The sequence below is a fragment of the Numenius arquata genome, chromosome Z, assembly GCF_964106895.1.
Source record: "Numenius arquata chromosome Z, bNumArq3.hap1.1, whole genome shotgun sequence".
Taxonomy (NCBI): Eukaryota; Metazoa; Chordata; class Aves; order Charadriiformes; family Scolopacidae; genus Numenius; species Numenius arquata.
The window spans coordinates 4,354,058-4,380,846 of NC_133616.1; the positions used below are offsets into that span (position 1 = coordinate 4,354,058).

Sequence of the window (26,789 nt, forward strand, 5' to 3'; positions counted from 1 at the left end):
CTCTCTTCTCCAGGCTGAACCCCCTCAACTCTCTCAGCCTGTCCTCACAGCAGAGGGGCTCCGGCCCTTGGATCATTTTTGGTGGCTGTCATCTGCTTTCACCTCTTTTAAGAACTGCTCGGAGGTCGCTCACCCAGTGTCTCATCTCGGGCAGTGTCCCGTCATCAGTAAGGATCAGAACACAATGCTTACGGTGAAACCTTCCCAAAATGCTCGGCAACCTCAAGCCCTCTGGGGATGGTGCCCCATGGCCACGCTGATCACCCTCACCCCGTGCTTCCTTCGTGAACCCCTGTGGGTCACCCAGGTTTGGCCCTCACCAGTGGGTTTGTCCCTGTGGCTGGCGTCCCCACCGCTCTCCCACCCACCTGCACCCACCTCCCCTTCTCCCTCCAACCCGCGGCGAGAGCTCGGTGGCCTGTGGGCTGGATGTCACCGTGCTCTTTGGGGGAGGGTCTGGGTGGGGACATCGCGGGGCGGGGTGGGACCGGCCGGCCGGGGCGGGACGGGACGGCACCGGGAGCGGTGACACCGGCAGCCAGCGGTGGCCCGGCGCGGTGGCAGCATGCGGGAGGCGAGGTTCAGGGACCACTTCTGGGTGAGCTGGGACACCGGGGTGGTGGTGGGGGGACCGGGGGAGGATCGAGGTAGGACCCTCGGGGTGGTGGTCACAGCTGGAGGTGGGGAGTTCACAGCTGGAGGCGGGTGGAGGTGGTCACCCCGACCACAGTTGGCTTGGAAGCCACCTTGGTGGTCCTGGGGTGCCTTCGCTGAAGGGTCTGAGCATCCCCTTGGCCCGTCCACGCGTGTCCTGGGAGCGGGGGCTTTGTGATGTGCCCCGTGCAGCCGAAACACCCCCCTGGCAGCAGCGAGGAAGTCGGCGTCGAGCCGAGGGTTCCATAATATTAATGGACCACCGGTGAACTTACTTGGAGCCAGCACGGCCAAAAAAAGCTCCTTTGATGTCGAGCTACTCCCGGAGCAGGAGCCGGACCCCTCGGGGTGCCGCTGCCAAGCTGCGGAGGAAAAAAAAGCCGCGGTTTGGGGTGGGGGGAAAGCCGCAATTTATTCTTTTGAACCCGAGCTGTGCTTTTAGGAATGGAGAAGCGCTGAGCAGCCCCTTATCTGCTGCCCAGCACGGGCGCTGCGGCTGCGGGGTTCCTCTCGGCGTGCCGGGCTCTTTGTCCCAGGTACCGGCAGCCAGGAAAGAAATGGCAGAATTTTGTCTTTTTGGGGGTTGAAAATCCCCGCCTGTGAATGGCGGACGGGGTCTCCCCGCTGGTGGCGGGGAAGCGGCAGGGGGGGGAGTGGGTGGGATGGGAGGGTGGGGGGGAAAGTGTGTGGGTCCCCCGGGAGGAACAGGCGTGGGGTGCGTGGGGGGGGTCCCGTTTGTCGTGGAACGAGAAGGATAAACGCCGAGCACCGGGCTCCCCCCGGCGTCCTTAGGGTGGTCTCTGGTGCAGCGCCATTAAATATGTAAATCCCCACCTCGAAATCGAACCTGGCTTGATAAAAATAAAGCCAGTTTTGCAGCTGGTGGCCGTTTCCCAGCTATCTGCCACCAAGAAATTCCCACCGCCCTCCCTTTTCGCTTTATAAATGTGCCGGAGGGGAGGGATTGGGAGGGCAGTGGCAGCATCCCCCCCGGGGGCTGAGGGATGGGGAATAGCGGTGATGCCGGGAGAGATGAGTAGAAGCGGCTTGTCCTGCTTCAGTGGCAAGTTGGATTGAAGAAGAGGTTGGGCTAGATGATCTCCAGAGGTCCCTTCCAACCCATGTGATTGAGTCTGTGACCTGGCCGTGGGGCTGGCGCTGCCCGGTTTGTTCCTCTCCCGCTGCAGCGTGGTGCTTTTTGAAGGAGGAGGGGGCTGCGTGGGAGAAAATACAGGGGGCAGGAGCAGCCCCAAGCCCCCATGGCGAGGAGGAGATGGGGCGTTGCGTGGGGCGCTCACTCCTGCTCGACCCCCTGCATCACAAACATGGTTATTTACTGAATAAATCCCCGGTTCTTGCCGAGCCCAAAAATGTCGGCGCTGCCAGGGATTTTGCTTGGCTTTCTCCTTTCCGAAGCCAGTGTCCTTCAACTCTTCCCCCGCAGCCCCGGCCGAGGGCAGGCGGCTGGGGTGGAGGTTGGATGGGAGCGTGATGGACGTGACTCAGTGGAGAGATGGTGGCCCCGCTGCAGTCGTTCGGGCCGTGGAAAAGGCAGGTACCACCCCAGGAAGTCACCACGCCACGTACTGGTGACTGTGCATCAGCTGCGAGGGCTGGGGAGGATGGGGAGCCAGGGCAGGGGGGGGGAGATGCGAGATGGGCAGAAAAAACCCAAATTTAGATGAAGTGCGGAGAGCTGCTCGTTTGCTGTTAAGCGGTGTGAGAAAGCGCAAACTTCCTCCTGCAATTTTCCCCTTAAATTACTTAGCTTTAGCCAAAAAGGGAAGGAGAACTCCGCTTTGCCAAAGCAAGTCATTTCGTAGTGGTCAGGCCAGCCCGATGAGACAGGGGGAATTTACGGAGGGTTCCAGGGGAAGGATGCTCCCATTGATGGGACAAAGTGAAAAAAAAAAAAAATAACCAACCTCCCCCCAAAAGCTGAGTGGGTTTTGGAATTGCATCTTCCAGCTTTGAAACGCGGCTGGTCATGAATGGCGACTGCCAAATTTCTTTGTGGGAATAAGCTGCAGCCTCATCTGGGCAATGATTTAGCTTTAAACCCTGGCAGTTCTGGTTTCTCTGGTGTCTTTTCCTGCGCTGGAACCTGGTCCTTGCTGAAGCTCATGGTGTGATGCTCACGGTGTCGGGAAAGCACACCGCAACTCTGCTTTCTGCATTCGAGTTTACTCATGCTCTCAGGTCTCAGAACAAGATAATGGATTGAGATGAATGGCTGGAGAGCAGCCCTGAGGAGGAGGACTTGGGGGTGTTGGTGGATGAGGAGCTCAACGTGAGATGGGAATGCGCGCTGGCAGCCCAGAAAGCCCCCAGCATCCTGGGCTGCATCCCCAGCAGCGTGGCCAGCAGGGCGAGGTGGAGGGGATTCTGCCCCTCTGCTCTGCTCTGGGGAGACCCCCCTGCAGGGCTGCCTCCAGCTCTGGGGCCACCAACAGCAGAAGGACATGGACCTGTTGGAGCGGTGCCAGAGGAGGCTATGGAGATGCTGGGAGGGCTGGAGCCCCTCTGCTGTGAGGACAGGCTGAGAGAGTTGAGGGGGTTCAGCCTGGAGAAGAGAAGGCTCCGGGGAGACCTTAGAGCCCCTTCCAGTCCCTAAAGGGGCTCCAGGAGAGATGGGGAGGGGCTCTGGATCAGGGAGGGGAGCCATAGGACGAGGGGGAAGGGTTTGACACTGAAAGAGGGGAGATTGAGATGAGATCTCAGGAAGAAATTGTTTGCTGTGAGGGTGGTGAGACCCTGGCCCAGGTTGCCCAGAGAAGCTGTGGCTGCCCCATCCCTGGAGGTGTTCAAGGCCAGGCTGGACGGTGCTTTGAGCAACCTGGTCTGGTGGGAGGTGTCCCTGCCCATGGCAGGGGGTTGGAACTCAATGATCTTTAAGGTCCCTTCCAACCACCATCCCATGGTTCTTTGCATTTCCTTACATAAAAGGGGTTGCTCTTTTGCATCCTACCACAGCTCCTTCTCCCCCAGGGGTCAAAGGCTGGAGATGCCCGAAGCTGCAGAGCCGTTGCCCCGAATGCCCCCACTGGTGTGACGCTCCCTCCCGCAGCCTGTGCTGCCTGCACAAATGAAAATACACCAAAGATCATGTTTGTTTCCTCTTGCGTGGCCTGTGGCGATTGCTGAGAGTTGAGCAAGTGTGGGCTTTTATTTTCATTGGCTTTTGCAACCTGCTCTTCTCCTTTCACTACAGGAGGTCTCTCCTTTCACTTTAATAATTTTCTTGGTGCGTGCCTGGTTCTCCCCAGGCCTGTTTTTGCAGAGTATTTGGGGGTAACCCAGCAGCAAAGCTTTGGGTCTCATCAGGGCACTTTGGTCCCGTAATACTATGTGGGGAAAAACCAGAAATGATGATAATGCCGGAAGACTCCTTAAATCTGATCTCTGGGCTGACAGCTGGCAAACCCGGGGGGTGGATTCTTGGGCATTTTGCTTTTCGTGAGACAAAAGCAATGCTCTGTTCTCTGCAGCGCGTCCCGGACTGCATTAAAAGGCAGCGTTTGTTGAAACATTAAAAAAAATAATAACCGAATAACGCTGAGGACCGAGACCTGCTGGCTCTCAGCAAGGTTGGTGCGGCCAAGCAATTTTTGAAACTAAGACTTTTAAGTGTCTAAATCTTTTAGGCAAGTATCTAAATCTTTTAGGCCCTCCCCAATGTTTATTTTTCACACTAAAAAAAAAAAAAAAAAAAAAAAAAAAAAAAAAAGTGGTGCTGCTGAAACAACCCATGGCTCCAGCCGTTCCTCTGCAGGAAAAGCTGCGCTGGCGTGTTTAATTTTCTGAGACAGGAGAAGGCAAAGTGTCTGAAAACGCTTATTCCACCCCACCCCGCCCCCGACACATAGGAAAGAGCTATTGCAGCTCTTTTTGCAGTGGCCCCAAGGAAGCGTGGGGGAAGAGAAATGCTTTGCCCCTCTCTCCGCAGGGGAAGGGAGCACCGCTGCCTGCAAAGGGACCCGCTGCCGTGGCGTTTCCCAAGGGATGTATTTCTTCTTCATCGCCGTGATTTTTTTTTTTTTAATTTTTATTTATTTTTTTTTTTTTTCAGTCCTCCTGTGGCTGGTTGAGGATAAACTCCCATTTTTCCTCTGTCCCCACTGTTGAGGGAAGGGGAAATCGCCAGCCCCGGGCTCTGGGGTTCTTTCCTTGGCTGCTGACTGGCGATGTGACGCTGGGCGGGCTGTTTCACTTCCCCTTACTTCGGATTGTCCTTCTCGAAATGGAGTTTATCGTCAGCGTTACGAAATCCTCAGGTTGTTGTTTGAAAGCAACGAGGCGCAGTTTTTGGGCAGAAGGAGTTGCATGGAGGCGGGATGGTCCATTGCTGGGGCCCCCAGCATAAGAAGAACATGGACCTGTTGGAGCGGGTCCAATGGAGGCCATGGAGATGCTCCAAGGGCTGAAGCCCCTCTGCTGTGAGGACAGGCTGAGAGAGTTGGGGGGGTTCAGCCTGGAGAAGAGAAGGCTCCAGGGAGACCTTAGAGCCCCTTCCAGTCCCTAAAGGGGCTCCAGGAGAGATGGGGAGGGACTCTTGAGCAGGGAGGGGAGCCATAGGAGGAGGGGGAAGGGTTTGACACTGAAAGAGGGGAGATTGAGATGAGATCTCAGGAAGAAATTCTTTGCTGTGAGGGTGGTGAGACCCTGGCCCAGGTTGCCCAGAGAAGCTGTGGCTGCCCCATCCCTGGAGGGGTTCAAGGCCAGGTTGGCTTTGAGGAACCTGGTCTGGTGGGAGGTGTCCCTGCCCATGGCAGGGTGTGGGACTGGATGATCTTTAAGGTCCCTTCCAACTCTAACTATTCTGTGATTCTATGATTCCTTTCTGTGTATGTGGGATGAGCTGGGTAGGTGGCATTGGCACAGGGGGAAGGAAACTTCAAATGGAAACTGTTAAGAAAAAAGCTGTTTTTTTGCAGGCTGTTGTTCTTATACGGGTGAATTTGCAGGGAGTCCTCTTCCTCCCTGCAATGAGTTTTATCTGTCCTGTTGTACCCAGCAAGTTATGGGATGGGGAGGAACTGCAGCCTCTTGCAGCATCTCCTGCTCTCCTCACCCTGCTCCCTGCAGGTATCACCGAGGGCACTTTTCTTGGTCTCAGCAACCTCTGCAGGACCCTGAGCAATTCTGCGGTGGTGCTGTCTGGGAGAAAGAATAGCATAGCTATTTATTGTTGCACGGTGTTTCCAACTACTGAAATAGTCATCCAGCTTCTGCTGCGTATCTCTAGGCAGATAAGGCTGAGGAGAGACACTAAGAGCTCTGTATAAATAAAGATCTTTCAAGCTACGGTGCATGAGCAGTGCAGTGCCTCAAAGCTTTCATTTTTGGGAAGGCTGGAGACAGACGGCTGTAGGGTAGGAGGTCTCTACAGAGGGATCTGGACAGGCTGGATGGATGGGCCGAAATCAATGGTCTGAGGTTCAATAAGGACAAGTGATGGGTCGTGCACTTGGGTCACAACAACCCCATGGATGCTCCAGGCCTGGTGCAGAGTGGCTGGAGCTGCCTGGCTGAAAAGGACCTGGGGGTGTTGGTCGACTGTCAGCTTAACATGAGCCAGCAGTGTGCCCAGGTGGCCAAGAAGGCCACCAGCATCCTGGCCTGTATCAGTGTGGTATGTAGGACTCGAGAGGTGACCACCTCCTGTACTGGGCACTGGTGAGGCCCCACCTCGAGTGCTGGGTCCAGTTTTGGGCCCCTCATGACAAGAAAGACATTGAGGGGATGGAGCATGTCCAGAGAAGGGCAACGGAGCTGGTGAGGGATCTGGAGCACAAGTCTTGTGAGGAACAGCTGAGGGAGCTGGAGGTGTTCAGCCTGGAGAAAAGGAGGCTGAGGGGAGACCTTCTCGCCCTCCACAACTCCCTGAAAGGAGGGTGTAGCCGGGGGGAGTCGGTCTCTTCTCCCAAGGAACAGGCGATGGGACAAGAGGAAACGGCCTCCAGTTGCACCAGGGGAGGTTTAGGATGGATATTAGGAAAAATTTCTTCCCTGACAGGGTTGTCAAGCCTTGGAAGAGGCTGCCCAGAGAAGTGGTGGAATCGCCATCTCTGGAGGTACTTAAAGACATGTAGACGTGGCGCTGAGGGACATGGGTTAGTGTTGGACTTGGCACTGCTAGGTTCACTGTTGGACTCGATGATCTTAAAGGTCTTTTCCAACCTAAGTGATTCTATGATTCTCCCATGTCATGGGCTTTGTAGGGTGTGTGTCTGGAGGGACTTTTCCATGTAAAGCGGTGTAGGAGATGTAAATGTCAAGCTGAGCAGCTTTTCTTTCAGCTGTGACTCACACAAGGTCCTAACGCGACCTCAGATCCCCACTAGAGCATTTTAGCCCCTATTTTGGCTAAAAGTGCAAAGAAAACCCAAAGCATCTGCAGAAGCACGGCAATTCCTTCTCCTCAGCATGTCTCTCAGGAGAATGGCGCAAACCCAGGCAGTGACTTGGGGAGGGTGGCACATGCTGCTGAGCCCTGTGGCCTCCAGAAGCATCAGCTGCTGTTTTGTCAGCTTGAAATCATCCGTTTGTAGTTTCCATGGGCTGTCCTCAAATAGCAGGCAGGCTCAGAGCTCTGCCCAGCAGGGAGGACCAGAAAAGCCACCTGCTGCAGGGTGGGAAGGGAGATGCTCATCCTCCTGCATTCCTCTGGTTGGGGAAAGCTTGATGCCAGTTCCCATCCTCCACACCTCTCTTTGGCTTAGTTTATTGTATCTTTAAATCTTGTTCTCTCTGCCCATGGCTCTCTGCTGGTCGCGTTGCCTTTCCTCTTTCATGGCCAGCCCTGACTTTGGGATGTTCCCAGGGCAGTCACGCTGGTCCTCTTTATTTTTTCCATGCCAACATCTGCCCAGAAGGGTGCTGTGAAGGCTGGTTTCATGGCATACAACCCTGCTCAGCTCCTTCTGGGCCAGGAGCTCCTCCTGCCTGGCGGCAGGTCTTTTGGAAACCTCCACCGTCTCTGTTACCCTCCATGTTTCGTACAAGACCTTGCACTGTGAGGTCTGGTCCAGCCTTGGGCCCGTAGGAGACACACGCATGCTGGAATTAAATCCTTCTACCAGAGGAGGAAGAGTGATGAAATAAAGAGCTGTTATGGTTTGAGGAACACACAGCAATTTATTCTCGTTTAGACAATTATTCCATCACCCAACGAGCCCTCCCCACCGGGGAAGGGGAATTGGGGAAAAGCAAAGAAACACAAGGGTTGGAGTACAAATAGGTTGATTAGAATAAGACTAAATAATTAACTTTAATAACACTAAAGAACCATTATTGATCCGGATACCAATATAAAATACAGAAGGACCACACCCAGCCCATTCCATCAGCAGAAACTGTTCACTCCTGGCAGGGACAGCAAATGTGGGACCTTGCCATCTTCGGGAGCAAGGTTAGGGCTCAGGGGTCCATCACCGGGGCAGGGAGTTCTCTGGACCACCACCATCAAGGGAGAGAGAGAACACTACACAGCAAACTTTCTAATTTATATTGAACATGACGTTCATGGTATGAAATAGTCCTGCTGGCAGCTTGGGTCAAGTGTCTGGGTCTTACCCCTCCTCATCCCTGCACCTGGCAAGGCTCGAAAACACTGAGACCTTGAAACCCACACACCAGAGCTGGCTATAAAGCAAGTATTATCACAAATTCAGACACTAGAGTCTTGTAAAAGTGCAGTTTTCCCAAGCATTATAAAATAAATTAGTCCTGTGTTGCTCAAACCAGGACAAGAGCTTAGTGCACATTTTTGATGGATGCTCCCAGTTTTTCCCTGGCACTTCTGCCTGGCGCAGTGAGCCCCATTGTCCCAGGCAGCAGAGCGGGATGGAGGAGCCTTTGGGTGCTCCCTGACATGCGGTGATGTGGGTCTGACCCCTCTCTGTCCTGCCCGGGCTTCCAGGCACCGAGAGTCGTTCTCCGAATCCATTTTATTTTCTTGAAACGGGGGCTAGAAAGCCGAGTAGGATGTTCCTGTGTTTTGCAACTGCCGTGGAGACTGCTTTCAGGGCAAGCGTGTTTCCTTTCTCCCAGGCCCGATTAGCAATGATGTGACACAAACCGAGAACTGGTATCGTGGGGTTATCAGAAATAAACTCATTTTGGAGGCACATTTGTGCTTTTGGTTTCTGCTTGGGTCCTTCTCACAGTCCTCCCTGCCCGTGCATTGCCCCGGCTGGAGCAAAGCTGGTCTGCGACACCCGGGGATTTCCTGCAGGTCCCGCTCCACCGTATCTCCACTTCGCTTTTTGTTTTGTGGCCAGCCCTCGTTCAAGTCCTTGGCTGCTCAGGGAAGGCCACATGATTAATACCTTCGTTTATCACAAATACCAGCCCTGCTCTTCCTCATTTCTTGCGCCTGGTACGAATTCCTGTGAAATCCACCCCCCGCTCTGCCACCCACCCTTTCACACCAGTTCTCTGCCTCCTCTCATCCTGGCACTAAGCCATGTCCTGAATCTCTCCATCCTGCCATTATTCTTCTTCAGGCTTCTTAATAACTGTTTGTGGCTTTTGCTTCCTTGCTCCGAGTTTCGTATCTGCTCCCACCATTGCTTCCTTTCTGCAGCCTCGTTCCCTATAATTTTTTGCTGCCGTGTGTGCTGTTCCATGCAACACCAGCTGGTCCTCTTTGCAGAAGACAGTAGGTAGCACCTTCTGCTTGGGTCCCTGCATCTGCTTCAGGCTTCTTCTGGAGAAGGAGAGCTCATGGTCAGAGCTTCTCTTTGTATTGTCATAGCTCTTAGGTGCCTTGCTCTTGGCCCAGGTCTCCAAGGTGGTAAATTCTCAATAGTCATAGGGCAAAAATCCATTTTTTTGTCCTAAGATGCTTGCAGGCACAGGTGCGAGGAAAGAATAGGGTAGAGTTAGTCAATTTTTGTCCTAGCCCACCTACATCATTGCTGCATGTGTCTTTTCTTTCTTTTTTGTTTCGTTTTTTTTTTTTTTTTTAGAAAGCATCGGTACAATATCTGTTTTTAAGAAGTAATCTGAAGGAAAGCATTGGTCCTTCAGAAGTCTGTGGGAAGTGTGAGTGGCACTGTGGGGCTGGGCTGGAAGATGGGACTTGGACCCGTGGGTGGTGGAGGCCGGACCTCTCCATGGCTGCGGTGTTTTGGTGGGAGTGAAGAAGATGGCCCTGTGAGATGTATTGGAGGGCATAGAGCAGTGGTGGGGGAGGACCCCCACCTTAGGGGAGGACCCCTACTTAGGGAAATGATCTCTGCCATGGTGTTCTGAATCGATATGTGGGACGGTGTTGCTTTTTGCAAGGCCAAAGAAGAGGCTGTTGCAGCAGCGGTCCGTCATTGGGTGCATCCATACATTACTGTGGGAGCAGTGAGACAAGCCCAGAGCTCATTGATCCTGTGCAGAAAGGTCTGATAAATTCACCTCCAGCCCAAATGTTGTCTCCTACAGCCAGACCCAGAATGATGAGTGATGCCCAGAATAGTTCAAGTCAATGCTAACCAAGATCTGTCTCCATGTCTGCAGAAACTGTGAGGAGCGGTAGTAAGATGGGCTATATCTAGAGACTTGGAGCACTTTTAGTGTTTGATTTCATTAAGTTAGAGCTGACAGGTAAGTCCTAGGAGGACGTGCTGTGTGCCATAGGGCCAGCTGTACTTAGGCCAGGGGTGAGCAATAGGATGTGGTAGGACTGAGCTCTTCTGTTTTTCTGAAATTTGTGGAAGTGCCGAGTCCCAAATTGCCACCACTGTTCTCATTCCGGAGCCTCTCCCACCCCTGAAAGAAAAAGATCATAGTTCATAAAGAAGCACTTGCACACTCGCTGAGCAATCGCTTGTGCAAACACCGCTGGAGGTGGCAGTGGATGTGGACTTCACTGATGGGGATGTGACTCTTGTTCTTGTGTTTTCAGAGTACGGATCTGACGAGCACAGTTGGCTATGACAGCATCATTCAACATCTGAATGACGGTAGGAAGAACTGCAAAGAGTTTGAAGACTTTCTGAAGGAAAGGTAGGGAGCTGCCTCTGAAAACGGGTTGGGTTGAGCCTGGGAAGTGAGGCGGTGGCTCTACTTCTACTCCTTGTATTCCCAGTTTGGTTTCTGTCGCATTTAACTGTCCACTGCATTAAAACACCTTTGATTTTTGACTGATGAGGAGCTTGTTTTCTGACACTGCCCTCTCCTTGCACGGCTGGTGCTGCAGTATGCAAGTCCCTGCCCAGGAGTCCTCAGCTGTGAGGCAGTGATGCTGCCCAGGGCTTGATGCTCACATTTTGTACCATCTGCTTAGAAGAAAGAGGAATAAAGAGCAGTTTAATAATTCAGCCTTACATGCTGCCAGACATCTTTACTGATGTGTTTGCAGTTGTTGGTGGCCTGCCCAGGCCACATGCTCTTCCGTGAAGTTCACCTTGCAGTTCAGCTTGCAGAAGATCAGGTGAAGACCTTGGCAAAGGACGGGCACAGCTTTGTCCTGAATTTGTCTTTGTACATTATGGGCAGACCACAGATTTTATGTTAGAACGAAACAGTAGCATTAGATAGCATGTTTATTAATCAGAGGAAATGACCTCAGTGGAGGTTCTGTGGCTAAAAAGGTACAAGTGAGATGGTCTGGCCATTTATGGTTCACCTGGTTAGCAGTGGCTAAATATGAAGACCGCTGTAGAACAACCCTGTATTAATGTGATTTCGGTATTGAGAACTGGAGAAAACAAACCTCTGAATATAAGACTTGGTACAAAACAGCCTGAAACAAATGTAATGGGGATGAAGAGGAGGAAAACCTGTAGTTAAGTGTCTAATGAACCTACATCTGTCTAGGCTGTAATCTCATGTCCAGGAAAACCTGGGCTTTCCAGCTGCCCAAGGAACCATCTACTGAACTCTGAGAACCATGTCCCACTCACCCGTGGCAACTGAGAGAGTGCAAAAAGCTTCCTCCAAACCCTGTGCTCTGTTCCTCTTTGCTGTTGAAGGAGGTGTAGGTTCCCACTGACATTTCTATCCATGGTGAGATTAGAGTCTGGACCTGGACTTGCTACTGGCACCCTGCTCTGAACATGGCCTGGTTCTCCATGTACAGCCATGGAGTACATGCCTGTTGGATTTGATCCTCTATCTCCAAAGGAAGTTCATGGGAATGTCGTTAGAGGGGAAAAAAAAAGTTTAATTTTTTCCACTTCCTGACAAACTTTTGGAGTTTTTAAGGAGTTAAGTTAGGTGAACCCCGTTGCCAAACTCTAGCAATCAACAACATAGGCATCTGCGTTAGAGATCCAGGCATTTTAGGAAGCTATTTATTTTATCCAGTAGACCTTCTAATGCACGAGTCTAGCAGTATTGGTTTCTCCACTGACTGCAGACAGCTGGGGCAGCTCGGCCGGATGGAGATACCTATATTTGATCAAGCAAGTCCAGCCCTGGTTGTCTGTACAGACTTCTTAGACTGTAACAGAAAGACTTTCTTTCCATCCCCGCTCTTTCTTCCAAGAGGGGAGGACAATACGATCTCTCAAAAGCGTTATTTATGTCACCTTACAAGATGTGGCCTCTTCTTCAGGTGGTCTCCCTAAGAACTAGAGGCAGGCAGAAGACAATTCCTATTGCCTCATTTTAAAAAGTCCTGAAGAGCTGAAATGGCCCAGTTTAGCCTTGGGGTGCATGTCTGGTGGCTGAGAAGGGAGCTTCTGTCACATTTGGTTTAAATCGGCCAAATCAGATTCAAAAGTTCTTTGTGCGGATGGACTGACAGACACTGATGGCCGAGATGCCGAAAATGTGTGATCTCACAAGCCTTGTTCCCATAGGAAGCCTACCCAGGTGACTCACCTGGCTGCATCTAGCTACCAGCTGCACTGGCTGCTTAGTCCTCCATCTCCATTTAGCACAGGAAGGACATGGACCTGTTGGAGCGGGGCCAGAGGAGGCCATGAAGGTGCTCCAAGGGCTGGAGCGCCTCTGCTGTGAGGACAGGCTGAGAGAGTTGGGGGTGTTCAGCCTGGAGAAGAGAAGGCTCCGGGGAGACCTTAGAGTCCCTTCCAGTCCCTAAAGGGGCTCCAGGAAAGCTGGGGAGGGACTCTTGGTCAGGGAGGGGAGCCATAGGATGAGGGGGAACAGTTTTAAACTGAAAAAGGGGAGATTGAGATGAGATCTCAGGAAGAAATTCTTTGCTGTGAGGGTGGTGAGACCCTGGCCCAGGTTGCCCAGAGAAGCTGTGGCTGCCCCATCCCTGGAGGTGTTCAAGGCCAGGCTGGATGGGGCTTTGAGCAACCTGGTCTGGTGGGAAGTGTCCCTGCCCATGGCAGGGGGTTGGAACTCAATGATCTTTAAGGTCCCTTCCAACCCAAACCTTTCTATGATTCTGTGATCTCCTGTCGAGGTGGTCCTTGCACCCATTGGCCATGGGGAGAGCAACACATTGGGACCACAGACACAGCAAAACAAATTGTTTTCACTAGAAGGGCAATGGCAACCAACAGTCTTCCTTCAGCCAACCATCCACAGTTGGTCTGCAGCAGGCCAGAAGATAGGGCCTGTGTTAAGAGCGGGCCTTGGCCTTTGCTGCAAACAAGTATCTGAAGTGAGAACTTCCTCTCATTTGTCTCTTTCCTCAACAGGGCAATTATAGAAGAAAAATATGGTAAAGAGCTGATTAACTTGTCGAAGAAGAAGCCCTGTGGGCAGACGGAGCTGAAGTAAGTTCACAGACCTGCGTGTGTTTTGCTTTTATGGGTTGTCCTTACCTGGGGCATCAAAGGAGGAGGAGCAGAAAGGAGGGTGTGAGAGACAAGACAGTGTTGAAATGTGATTGGGATGCTACTAGAAGACGATCTGAAATCAGTCTTGTGAATGAACAATGCACAACTGGTTATTTGCCAATAATAGGATGGGGCTGGATGGGGCTTTGAGCAATGTGCTCTAGTGGGAGATGTCCCTGCCCGTGGCAGGGGGGGTGGAACTGGATGATCTTTAAAGTTCCTTCCAGCTCTAACCATTCTGATTCTGTGATTCTATGAATCAAGTCAGACTCCACCAAGTTCCTACCAGCCGAGCTATAGACTAACCAAAGTATCGTAGATGCTCAGGGGAGATGTGGGCTCGTGGGTCAGCAGAGGGCTGAGGATCATGAGACCTTGGAGTCTCTCCTGACTGTTTTTGTGGCCAGAGGGAAGTGCAGGTACTTTCTTGACTCAAACCAAGCAAATTTTGAAAGCCCAGCCTGTTAACACCCTGCAGGGATGCTGTGGCTGCTGTAGTTGGCTCCATGAGTGGGTCTCCATTTCCCCAGAGACCCTTAGCACATGCTTTGTGTCTATACTTTATACACGCCGGGTCTGATATTTTCTGATCATTTATTTAGTTTTATATTGAGGTGTCACATAAAATGTTTCTGAAATCTTTACTGTGCGATATTAATAGGGAGAAAAGTCCCTTACACTTCCAACCGCTGGCCAATGCACCATGCAGGAGGTGTTCATATGTCCCAAACGATACTTTTAGGAGGTTGCCTGAAACATTTGTCTTGAAACTCAGAATTTTTAATAGCATCCAGTGTTCAGAAAGATGTAAAGTAGATCTCAAACCAAGCGAGCTGTGTTATGCTGGCCTACAGGGAAAAAGCTGGAGGTGTCAAGAGGGTAAATAAACCTGCTTCAAGCTGCTTTGGCCAACATTGAGTGAGGGCCTTGCTGTGTGGTTTGGGAGAGGTGCTCTGCTGATGCCTGCACCGACTGAGCCGTGCTTTCCCACTCTTTTTAATGCTCTACCTGTTTTTCAGCACGCTGAAGAGATCCCTGGATGTTTTCAAGCAACGTAAGTAACTCCTCTTCTTTATATTTGGACACTTGGCAGCACCAAAGCCTGCAGGGAACTGCTTGGGAAGAAGATAGCAGAGAAACCTCCAAAACAGTGGGGTTCTGTCAGGCACGGGCTGTCCTCCTGGCCTGGCTCAGTTCAGCACATGGAGTTTGGGATGGGGTGCTCCAGGGGATAGGTGGGAGAAGAGACCCACAGGTCATCCCTTTAGGGATCTCTTGGGCTTTTGGGGCTGGGTGCAGCTCAGAAGTCGTGCTTGTGTTGTATGTCAGAAGCTGTGTGTGGGAAGCTCATCTGGAGTTTCTTGGACTGTCTTGCCTTGCCCTCTTCACACACATACAATTTGCACCTTTAGTGCTGGGTCCAGGTTTGGGGCCCTCACGACAGGAAAGACATTAAGGTGCTGGAGCAGGTCCAGAGAAGGGCAACGGAGCTGGTGAGGGGTCTGGAGCACAAGTCTTGTGAGGAGCGGCTGAGGGAGCTGGGGGTGTTCAGCCTGGAGAAAAGGAGGCTGAGGGGAGACCTTCTCGCTCTCTACAACTCCCTGAAAGGAGGGGGTAGCCAGGGGGGTTCTGTCTCTTCTCCCAGGGAACAGGCGATAGGACAAAAGGAAACGGCCTCCAGTTGCACCAGGGGAGGTTTAGGATGGATATTGGGAAAAATTTTTACACAAAGAGGGTTGTCAAGCCTTGGAAGAGGCTGCCCAGGGCAGTGGTGGAGTCTCCATCCCTGGAGGTATTTAAAACCCGTGCAGACGTGGTGCTGAGGGACATGGGTTAGTGGTGGTTTTTGTCAGTGTTGGGTTGGACTTGATGGTCTTAGAGGTCTTTTCCAATCTAAATGATTCTATGACTCTAATCGGAACATCTAAAAGACGATGCTCTGGCCACTTTACATTGTCCCTTCATTGCCATGTTTCACAGCCCGCCGGGGTACAGGCAGGCAGTGCCCTACCTCGAGGGCCAGTGCTCTGCTGTCCCATGCCGAGTCCACCCTCCACCCCAGCCAGGTTTGTCTGCAGCCCTGTCCCTTGCTGGACCTCCCTAACGAGCCGGAGCCCTCGCAGCAGCTGACTATTAATAGCTGCGGGTGTGAAACAAGCTCTGGGGGTTGAATTGTGAGCTGCAGTTTGGCTTAGCTCCCGTGGTGCGCTTGCTGGGGTGGTGTTTCACCGTGCGGCCGCTCGCCTTCACCAAGATGAGCACTTTTAGTGTATTTTTAATGAGTTTTTTTTGGTGTTATTTTTTTCTGCGCCCCGAGCTGGTTGCCTGCTAGCCAGGGCCAACGCTTCCTTCAGCCGGCTGCTGCAGGGTGCGACGTGTGGGACGTGCCTGAATTCATCTGGACGGGGGGTAGATGTGACCGTGCTCGTTTGAGTAACTCCTCTTGATGGGATTTTTCTTAACCTGAAGGGCAGGCCCTGGCAGGACTGGTTCTGAATAGATCCTTACATAGGGAAGCGCTGCTTGGAGGCTGCTTCTTTCTACACTTTAAAAGAGCTGATGCTTTTGTATGTTTCTGCAAAGGGATGTGTGATGTGGAGTCAGTTTGGTGTCAGCTACAAGAGTTGACTTAAGCCACAGAGTCTTTTTAAGAAAATACATATAAAATATATATATATGATTCTACCACTCTGCTCCACTCTGGTGAGACCCCACCTGGAGTACTGCATCCAGCTCTGGAGTCTTCAGCAGAGGAAGGACATGGACCTGTTGGAGCGGGGCCAGAGGAGGCCATAGAGATGCTGTGAGGGCTGGAGCCCCTCTGCTGTGAGAACAGGCTGAGAGAGTTGGGGGGGTTCAGCCTGGAGAAGAGAAGGCTCCAGGGAGACCTCAGAGCCCCTTCCAGTCCCTAAGGGGGCTCCAGGAAAGCTGGGGAGGGACTCTTGATCAGGGAGGGGAGCCACAGGATGAGGGGGAAGGGTTTTAAACTGAAAGAGGAGAGATAGAGACGAGATCTCAGGAAGCGATTCTTTGCTGTGAGGGTGGTGAGACCCTGGCCCAGGTTGCCCAGAGAAGCTGTGGCTGCCCCATCCCTGGAGGGGTTCAAGGCCAGGTTGGCTTTGAGGAACCTGGTCTGGTGGGAGGTGTCCCTGCCCATGGCAGGGGGTTGGAACTGGATGGTCTTTAATGGTTCTTCCAACCTGAACCATTCTGTGATTCTCTATATACATAATTAACTGTTTTGTCTTGGCAGAGATAGACAATGTGGGGCAAAGTCACATCCAGCTGGCGCAAACCCTGCGGGAGGAAGCAAAGAAAATGGAGGACTTCAGGGAAAAGCAAAAATTGCATCGGAAAAAGGTCAGGTGCCGTAGGAACACGCGTCTTTCCTGCAGGGTGTTGATCCTGCCCTGGTGATGGGCTGCTCCTGGGTGGTGTCTCCCACCAAGCTCCAGCCCCCTCCGTGCCCCTGGTGCCTCCTGCTGCTGCTGGGAAGTCCCCAGCTCCTTCCTACGTGTTGCAATCCTGTTGGTGAACTGTGCGGCAACCTCCAGCTTCCTTCTTCTTGCTGCCGTGTCTTCTCCTCTGGGGGCATTTTGGGGCCAGCAAAAGCAGAGGCTCAGCTCCAGGGATGCCAGCCTCAACCAGGGATGTTTTTAAAGTGTATATATGGTGCTGTATGATCTCCATAGGGTCTGCTAAAACTTATTAACTTATGGCTTGAGATTCCTCTGTCTGGAAAATGAGGGAAAACTGCTAGAACCAGGGGCTGGTGTGGACCTAGCAGAGGGGAGTGGGCTTCCCCATTTTGCCAGATCCTATGGATTTGATACAGTACTATATATTGCTAGGAATTAATTTGTAGAGCTCCTTTTCATACACAAGCGGAGGCATATAAGATACATAGATAGAAGAAGAAGCATATAAGTTATAGATAAAAGATAGAAGCATATAAAATGGATTTTGTGAAGATGCTTTGGGTGGACGAAGGTCCTTAATCCCTTAAATCTCAATCTGGTCTGCACCTCTTCCTTTCCACATAGTCCATCCTGGGGCTTCGATGGTCAGTGATGTGCTGACTCCGGGTCTGTTGTCTTCACAGATAGAGCTGGTAATGGAGGCGATTCACAAAAACAGGAATCTGCAGTACAAGAAGACCATGGAGGTAAAGCAACCGTGCTGCTGTTTCTTACCGTATGGTTTTGTGCTGCTAATGCACCCACCCACACACAGTGCTGGGGCAGAGTTAAACACGAGGGTCTTCCTCCTCTGCTGCAACTCTCAACCTTGTGTCTGCATGAGGGATACACAGGGTGTGCTCAGAAAATCTGAAGAGTACGCCAGGCTGGTGGTAGCCCTGCAAGGTTGGATACGAGTGATTTAGATGTCATGGACTCGATTGCCATGAACTTTTCATCCCAAAAGAAGAGCAGCTTCTCTTGTGAGGTTGGTTTTGCCCAAGCAGTAGGACATCTCACAGAATCATAGAATGGTTCGGGTTGGAAAGGACCTTAAAGATCATCCAGTTCCAACCCCCTGCCATGGGCAAGGACACCTCCCACCAGACCAGGTTGCTCAAAGCCCCCTCCAACCTGGCCTTGAACCCCTCCAGGGATGGGGCAGCCACAGCTTCTCTGGGCCACCTGGGCCAGGGTCTCACCACCCTCACAGCAAAGAATTTCCTCCTGAGATCTCATCTCAATCTCCCCTCTTTTCAGTTTAAAACCGTTCCCCTAGTCCTGTGGCCCCTCTCCCTGATCAAGAGTCCCTCCCCATCTCTCTTGGAGCCCCCTTAGGGACTGGAAGGGGCTCTAAGGTCTCCCCAGATCCCTCTCTTCTCCAGGCTGAACACCCCCAACTCTCTCAGCCTGTCTTCCTAGCAGACGTGCTCCAGCCCTCTGATCTGGGACCTTGCATGCTGTCCCCTGTTCTGCTGGCAGCCTGTACCCACCTCTTCACTCGTAGGCTGTGCTTTCCTCCAAAGCCTCCCTTGTGAGCTCTATGTGCATCTGATTGCTTTCTGACATGCTCCTGTCCCGTTTGGTGGCTCTCTAGGCCAAGCGGCTCTACGAGCAGCGCTGCAGGGATAAGGACGAGGCGGAACAGGCTGTGCACCGCAACGCAAACCTGGTGACGCAGAAGCAGCAGGAGAAGGTATGAGGGGCGGGTGGCCGTGGTGCAGGGGTGAAAGAGGTGTCTCTTCTTGCCCCATGGCTCTTTTCCCAGTTCTGGGTTTTGGGGTGAGATGGAAGGGCTGGTGATATTCCCCACTTGGGCTGCGGTGCTGTCGGAGATGCACCAGGGCTCTCCCCTACCTTTCTTTTCTCTCCCATTTTTGGCAGCTGTTCCTTAAGCTGGCTCAGACAAAATCAGCTCTGGAGGACTCTGGTGAGTGTGGAAATGCAGCGTTTGGAGGGTGAGGGGGGTGTTTCCTGGGGCGGGGTTTTGTGAAGCCATGGCAAGCTTTGTGAAGCTCTTGGGCAAGATCCAGCTCTTGGGTCAGGCATGTGACACAACTGGCCCAGGTTGCCCAGAGAAGCTGTGGCTGCCCCATCCCTGGAGGGGTTCAAGGCCAGGTTGGATGGGGCTTTGAGCAACCTGGTCTGGTGGGAGGTGTCCCTGCCCAGGGCAGGGGCATTGGAACTGGATGATCTTTAGGGTTCTTTCCCACCCAAACCATACTATCATTCTATGATCGTACCCTCAAGATATTGGAGGTGGGCACCTACTCTGGAGAAGCCTGCATGGCCTCACCAAACTACTCCCACCACTTCCCCATGGCACGACCCTCCGCCTTGCTGCGTGGCTCAGCATCCCCTTGCAATGCCCACCCACAGTCAAGCTCACACATTACTGCTGCTTTCTCCCTGACGTCCACGTCGGGACTTCACACATCACCTTCTACCAAAGAGGTTTTTTTTAATTAATGTTAATCAGATGGCAATGTGATTTGTCTCACAGACAGGAGTTACCAGCAGAGTGTTACCACGCTGGAGAAGATCCGGGAAGAATGGCAGAAAGAGCACATCAAAGCTTGCGAGGTAAATGCCCTGAAACACCTGTAGGTGGCAACGTGGTCCTCTGGATGTCCATCCCTTGCTGTGTCAGAGATTGCGCAGATTTGCCCTGTGTTCCCCTGGCAGTGAAGCAGCAGGATGTGTTGCAACTCACCTTATGTGTGTCTCACACTTGGCTTCTGGACTCAAGGTCTCACCACTATTTTTTTATTTCTATTTTTTTCTTCCACCACCGTTGAAAATTGGCAGAGTCAATGCACTAGGTAGAGACATTTCTGCCCATTACCTGCCTGCACGCTTGGTGTGGCCATCATGAACAGTCACAGTCATGGTCACCTCTGCATACCTGGTGACTCGAGAGTAATATGTGCTGTAGCTGCAACACCAGCCAGCAGACTCTGAGACTCTGGAAGACTTCAAATGACTTTGCAGCAGAGACTGGTGGCCGGCTGGGGATGTGGGCTGGGTGAAGCCATCCCCATGCAGCAGGAATCATAGAATGGTCCAGGCCGGAAGGGACCTCCAAAGGTCATCTAGTCCGACCTCCCCCCAGTCAGCAGGGACACCCCCAAATAGCCAAGGTTGCCCAGGGCCTCGTCGAGCCTCACCTTGAATATCTCCAGGGAAGGGGCCTCAACCACCTCCCTGGGCAACCTGTTCCAGTGTTCCACCACCCTCATTGTAAAGAACTTGTACCCTTCCCCTTGTATCTGACGGACCACACGTTAGTGTGGGAACCCCTCTGAGTGGTTGTATCGGCCTAAAGCAGGCTGGTTCATAGCCAAGGGGTCTAGCAAGAATTTTTGCATGTGCTGGGGAAGTCCGGAGCTGGTGGAGAGAGGACCATGCAGTGGCTCTGCAGCTGACCTCTGTCTTGCGGCGACCTGTGATCTGTGACTGAGGGATGGACAAGGGACTGCAGAGGTCCAGGTTTCATCCCAGGTCTGCTGCAACCTTACAGAAGGTCTCCCCATCCCCAGCCATGCCAATCCCTTCCCAAGCTATTTCTCCTCAGGCCTCTTTTTTGCTTTTTCCTTTGGAAATGGAATTTGCTGTTTCTTGCAGCGTGTTGGTGTCTTGGTGCTGGTGTGCTTTTGGTGTCTGGGGTCTCCAAAAGCCTCTCTGATGGTGGAGTGTGGGAAGCGGTAGTTTGAGTTCTGCAGACGGGTCACGTGGAGGTTTTCCCCTTGTGGTGTTGCAGAGGCCATAACCGACAACAAGTGCATATGTACCCGTGGGATAAAAGGTTATCTTTCATGGAAATGTGTTAAGGCACATGAAATTGAGGTAAACAACACACCAGATTTCAAAAGACTTGGGTTTAAACCTGCTGGAAAAGGGCTGGGCAGGAAAGAAGGAGAAGACCAGTCGATGCACCTCAGTTTTTATGCATCCTCAGCGCTTTTTTATCGCTCTGTACCTGTGAGAGGGAAGTGAGCTGGAAGCCCAGGACCTTGAGATGCCTAGGGAATGTGCACTGCATTTAGGAAGCTGGCTTGGTCTCCACAGAGGGACTGGTTTGCCAGGTGACCCCTTCCACATCAGTCCTGCAGACCTTCCCAAGTTTAACTTTCATCTTTGAAATACCTGGTTGCATAGGTGGATGATTTCTCCTCCAGACAAGCTGGAGGGCTCATAGTTTCCATATTTCCTACAGGAGACCACCACCACCTGCTCCTCCCTGAGGACAGTTGTCTTCATAGTGGCACTTGGGCATGAGAAATATTCAGGATAAAAGAACTTTGCTCTCATTTTAAAGACTTTAGGGCTGTTTTGTCTGTGTCATTACAGTTCTTTGAGACTCAGGAGTGCGAGCGGATCAACTACTTCCGCAACGCCCTCTGGCTTCATGTCAACCAGCTCTCCCAGGACTGTGTCCGGAATGACGAGGTACGTCAAATGAAAATCTTCATTTTTCTGTTCGGAAAGCAGAGACCAATTCGCTTTCCTCTGCACTGAGCTGTGTTATGTCTGAGTTGGGCTGTGGCCTTTGATGGGCCACCAGACACCAGCATGAACATGCAGGCAGAAGGTTTTGGCCAGAGCTCTTTGCAGATGAGGTCTCCTCTGAGATTCCCACGTTTTTTGAGGGTGCTGAGACACTGTTCCAGGTTGCCCAGAGAGGTGGTAGATGCCCCATCCCTGGAAACATTCCAGGTCAGGTTGGATGGGGCTCTGAGCAACCTGATCTAGTTGAAGATGTCCCTGCTTGTGGCAGGGGGGTTGGACTAGATGGCCTTTAAAGGTCCCTTCCAACCCAAGCCATTCTATGGTTCTGTGATCCCCCTACCATTGAAGCTTGCATCCTGGGTGAGCGCTGGGCTTCCACCCCAAGTGAAATAAAAAACTGGAAAAAAACCTCTTGTTTTTTGACCTTGTTTTGAAATACTTTTCATTTCCCTTTTGCAGAAATATGAGGAAATCCGCAGGAGTTTAGAAATGTGCAGCATCGAGAAAGATATTGATTTTTTTGTCAATTTACGCAAAACTGGAAGTTCGGCCCCAGGTAAGAGCTTGGTACTGTCTCAGAAAGTAGCACTGATTTCCTTGTGCTCCTCCTGGAGCCACTGCTCTGACCAGCATCAGTTTGGATGCAAAAAAACATTGATTTCGCAACATCCCTCCTTTCATTCACTGGCAGGCAGCACTAGTCTCTGCCACTGATCACCAGATCCTGAAGATAATCCCCCCTTTCTGGAACTTTTAATGTCCCGATCAGGCATTTCCCCAGAGAGAAGAAAGACTCAGCAGCTGAATGGGGGTCTTGGCAAGTGATTTATGCTTGTAAAAGGTCTGTACTTTACTACTGTTAACTTTTCCTAGCTCCTGTTGCTTATGAAAACTACTATAACACACAGAGAAATGCAGCTCCTGTGAGAAGCCCAGTTCCTGCAGCTATATCAAGGTAAGGCATATTACATGTACAATTGCAATTGCTATTGCAAATGACACTCTCCAAAAAAAAAGCCATTTTTTGTTGCTTTCAATCTGTTAGAGGCTTGACTTGGGAGTATTAGAGGAAAATATTTCCCAAGCTACGCAGTCCAGCGCCCTCCACAGCAGGAGTTATGCCAATGTGCTGCCTATTATAAGGTCTCCAAGGTCTCCCTCAAGCCCAGTCAGAGGTTTCTCTTCCCCCTTTTGGGGTCATTTCTCCCTTCTCACGGGTGGGAATATTATTCTGAAAGTGCTTGTGGGGGTATGCTCATTTTTATTTCTACCGAGCGTCTTCAAGAAGTCCTGTGCATCGAGGTGAGGAGCTGCAGTACTCAGACAGCAGAAACGCAAGACAGCCTGGAGGAATACTGAACTTCATGTCTTGCTCTCTCTGGGAAAAATCTGAGCTCCCTTTTAGAGCAGCCTTTGATACCCAGATGAAACCTTCTGGGCTTCCCTGCGTGGTTCTCCATGTCATCTGTCTACCTGAGGAGAGATGGATCAGTTAAAAGTGTGGGTGGGTGGAGTGAGGAACAGCAGAGCCGAATTCACTCCTCCGGGAGAGGGCTGGGAGGACAGGGTGAAGGACGCTTCTGCCGGGGGGAAGGTGAGGATTCAGGGCTAAAGACTCCTGCTAAAGATGAGTGTGCCGCTTTGGCTGTCACACTGGGAGAGGAGTCATGCCCAATTATGGCTTCCTGATGTCTCACTCTGGGCAGAGGCATGTAAAAAGGCATGCCCTCAGGCACACTTGTGAATGTGTCCCCAACTTGGTGGTCCTTGGTTACTTTTTCCTCTTGCTCACCATATCAGCTTCCATTCCCATGTTCGCCTAGCAGGGTGTCAGTGGTGAGCCCACCATGACATGCCTTGGTACCAGGTCTTCAAAAAGCTAAACCTCTTGCACTCCCACCAGCTCTGGGAGGCAGCTGGGGAGCACAGAGGCAGAGTCACAGGAGTCCTGTGGCCATGCAGATCCTCAGGTCTATGTTTTCTTCTGTGCAGGAGGGGACCTCTACCCACCCCAACCAGCGCGCCAGGTGAGTGAGTTGCTTTGTGGGGCTTCTGGCCCCACAGAGGATCATTCTGCTCTTGCTCTTCTCCATCAGGTCATGATCTTTAGCTCTTTAAAGGGACTGCTTTAGGTGAGGCTCCTGCTGTAAGTCCAGTTCCCACTGAAAGATGCTGGGAAGCTGCATGCTGACTTTGGAGGCAAGGTTTCAGCCAGGAGAAGTTCTGGTCAAAGCCCTCTGTGTTGGCATTTCTGAAGCTTAAGGGTGTCTAAGCTTTGGATCCCACCAGTCTCTGCAGTTCAGGCCCTCCTCTGCTTCAGCAGCACGAGCTGTTATCTTTCCCAGTGCCAAGGCAGTGATGAAATACTGCAGCTGGACTTGGTAAAATGAGGTCCTGCTTTGGCTTTTGGGCAAGTTGAGTCATCTCTTCGGGCTTCATTCACCCCTGTCTCCCATCCCTTTAATAGGGGTGGCCAGTGCATGGTGTTTCTGTCCTGTGTAACATCTCGTAATGAGCACTTCTCATGAGCAGACCTAATTTTTTTTGCGCTCTGTGTTTCAGGCGAGCCCGATTACGCCACAGTTGATGGCTACAGCTTGATACATCACTAATAGCCACAGTAAGTACTCCCATTTGGTGAAGAAAGGCTTTAACATGAGATGCAACTACACAGAGGGTGGAGAAGGAAAGGCCACTAGCTAAGGGATAACATTTTGAGGTGACCAACTGGGAGTGAGGATCACGCCAGCCCTCCCATCGCTTGTCTGAGCTGGAGCTGTGGTTTAGACATTGTCAATCCTGTTCCGTAGGTTCTCCAGGCAGAAGACACTGTTGGTCTGGCCCACGTGACAGAGTTGGTGTTTCCAGTTATTCCCAGCCACACAGAGCTGAAGTGCTTCTCCGTTTTAAGAAAATATTTGCAAACTCTGATAATTATTTGTACATTCAGAAAGTGCCTACTAAAAATCTGTGCCTTTGATCAGCAAACTCCTTGGATGGATACCCCACCTTCACACCCAGGGGAAGGAAAGGAATATGAGCAATGGACCCCGGCACAGGGCCATCTTCTGTGTCGGAAGAAGTTTTCGACTTGAAGTTCTTCTAAAGTGCAGTCATCTGGGAGAGGCTGGAGCCTCCGTCATATGTGCCGAGGGGAGCGCTGCACGATGTTTTGGGCACACTAGCTTGTGCTCAGGGCGTACGTATCCCACTTACACCTCGGGTTACACTTTCTGCCTGTTTGTAAAGTCTTTCATTAATGGGGATTAAACTTGTAATTTAGATTTCATTTCAGTCACATCTCTCAGGGAGCTTACTCAGAGGGGCTCCAACCGTTACACTGTGCGTCTGGCTTAGCTGTAGATGTGCTCCAGGCTTAAGCGCTGACACTGGAAGCTGATTTGCCTCTTGCGTGGTCCACAGCACAGCTACCGCGCGAGAGGCTGCGCTGCCACAAAGCTGCTGGGAAGTCCTGCACCTTATAGCATTGTTGGGGATCTGAAGAAGTCAGTCGACTCTTCTAACTGCCTCTCCAACGAGGGGCTCGTGGCTTTTTAGGCTCATGGTATAGCTTTTCCCTGGTAGGCTCTGGAGACCCCCATTTGATTAACTTCTGGGAATCCCTGAACTTGGATTCATTCTGGCTACACACCACTGGAAACAAACTTAGCTACTACCGTTGGCCTGGAGCCCTGAAACTTGTTTCCTGAGCAGGTCTCAGAGTTCATGCCCTTCTTGTTACCGTATGTATGATTACGGCTTTGATTCAGAAGCTCACGTGCCTCAGGGCTGCTGGTTCCTCTGAAGTCCCTGGGTGCAGCACTGCTTAACAGCTCCTGGGTGCCTCATGACACTGGGCACAGGGACGCAGCACTTGGGGATGAGGACGCAGTTTTGCTGTCTAAAGGTGGTGCCAGGTGGCTAATTTTTTCAGCAATGGAAGTTGCTAGTTGTATGATGCTCTTCAAATTGAATCTGCATGACTTCAGTGTGCACCTAAGCTCACTGGTCCCCAGGGCTTTCACCGTTTTTCCTTGTGCAGAGCAGATCACAGTGAGCTTTAACACCTGTCCTGCTGCATTAGAATGAACTGTGCAAACTGCACATCAAGGAATCAGTTATCCTATTTCTTTTCTGAAAGACCAAGTATACAAATATTCTTCTGAAGGAGCCTGCTGTAGTCTTAGTTCTTTAAATACATATTTTAAAAATAAGTTTTGAGACTCCTGTGCTGGATACGTGTGTTGTTTTTCTTTATTTAAAGGTTGTCACATTCCCTTTCCATCGGGGCTGGGGCTGGTACACCTTCAAAGCACTCTAGGTTGTTCAGGTGGTGTGAGTTGCCTCTCCTGGAAGGAAGCCTAAAAGAGTTTATCCTTCCTCAGTACTTACTCAGTATCATGACAGCTGTGGGAGAGATCACACCAAGAAAGGCTGGCATGAGAATTGTGATTAGCCATGACCTGCAGACCACACAAGACTGTTTCCCCTGGAAGAGTATCTACTCTATAACCATAGAATAGAATCACAGAATCACAGAATGGTTTGGGTTGGAAGGGACCTTAAAGATCTTCCAGTTCCAACCCCCTGCCATGGGCAGGGACACCTCCCACCAGATCAGGTTCCTCAAAGCCAACCTGGCCTTGAACCCCTCCAGGGATGGGGCAGCCACAGCTTCTCTGGGCAACCTGGGCCACGGTCTCACCACCCTCACAGCAAAGAATTTCTTCCTGAGATCTCATCTCAATCTCCCCTCTCTCAGTTTAAAACTGTTCCCTCTTGTCCTATCACTACATGCCCTTGTAAAAAGTCCCTCTCTAGCTTTCTTGTAGACCCCTTTTAGGGACTGGAAGGGGCTCTGAGGTCTCCCTGGAACCTTCTCTTCTCCAGGCTGAACCCCCCCAACTCTCTCAGCCTGTCCTCACAGCAGAGGGGCTCCAGCCCTCACAGCATCTCTGTGGCCTTCTCTGGCCCCGCTCCAACAGGTCCATGTCCTGCTTGTGCTGAGGACTCCAAAGCTGGATGCAGTACTCCAGATGGGGTCTCTCTTGCAACAATACATTGCGTAGTTTATTTATTAGGATTTTTCAGCTGATTGAGCACAACAGATGATGTTAGGCTTTTCTGGATGCAGATGTCCCCTGCTGTCCCTTCCCAGGGTGCCCCACAGGGAGAGAGAGATAATAAACACCTTAATAAGACAACTGCTATAATAAGACAGAATAAGAAGAGGAATAGAGAGCAAGTAAATCATCATCCCTTCAGATGTTGGGTACCCCACTTTCTGGTAGAATCCAATGGAGCTCTCCCTTTTTGGTCCTTTGAGGTAACATATAAGTTACTTAGAAGAAGACAGCTCTGTTCCTAAAGGATGTTCACATGAGAATGTCTTGCTGCATTTGCAGATATTGGCAAG

At 51.5% G+C, this 26,789-nt stretch overlaps 1 protein-coding gene across 1 annotated transcript; it reads left to right on the forward strand.

Moving 5' to 3' along the window:
* The first annotated feature begins 497 nt into the window (after positions 1-497).
* Positions 498-25,579, forward strand: PSTPIP2 (proline-serine-threonine phosphatase interacting protein 2). Its single transcript, XM_074166426.1, has 15 exons — positions 498-598; positions 10,556-10,656; positions 13,266-13,343; positions 14,426-14,460; positions 16,660-16,766; positions 17,509-17,571; positions 18,462-18,560; positions 18,749-18,794; positions 19,368-19,447; positions 21,215-21,313; positions 21,833-21,929; positions 22,247-22,328; positions 23,366-23,400; positions 23,936-23,993; positions 24,184-25,579. Exons 1-14 carry the CDS (start codon positions 566-568, stop codon positions 23,983-23,985), a joined length of 1,005 nt encoding a protein of 334 aa, XP_074022527.1. The 5' UTR covers positions 498-565; the 3' UTR covers positions 23,986-23,993; positions 24,184-25,579.
* Positions 25,580-26,789: the final 1,210 nt, after the last annotated feature.

What these genes read in the sequence shown, in the direction of transcription:
- PSTPIP2 (XM_074166426.1), top strand. Translation starts at nt 566, where the DNA reads ATGCGGGAGGCGAGGTTCAGGGACCACTTCTGG. An exon ending in GAAGACTTTCTGAAGGAAAG is followed by an intron (nt 10,657 to 13,265) that starts GTAGGGAGCTGC and finishes TTTCCTCAACAG; the next exon opens with GGCAATTATAGAAGAAAAAT. An exon ending in CGCAGAAGCAGCAGGAGAAG is followed by an intron (nt 18,561 to 18,748) that starts GTATGAGGGGCG and finishes CATTTTTGGCAG; the next exon opens with CTGTTCCTTAAGCTGGCTCA.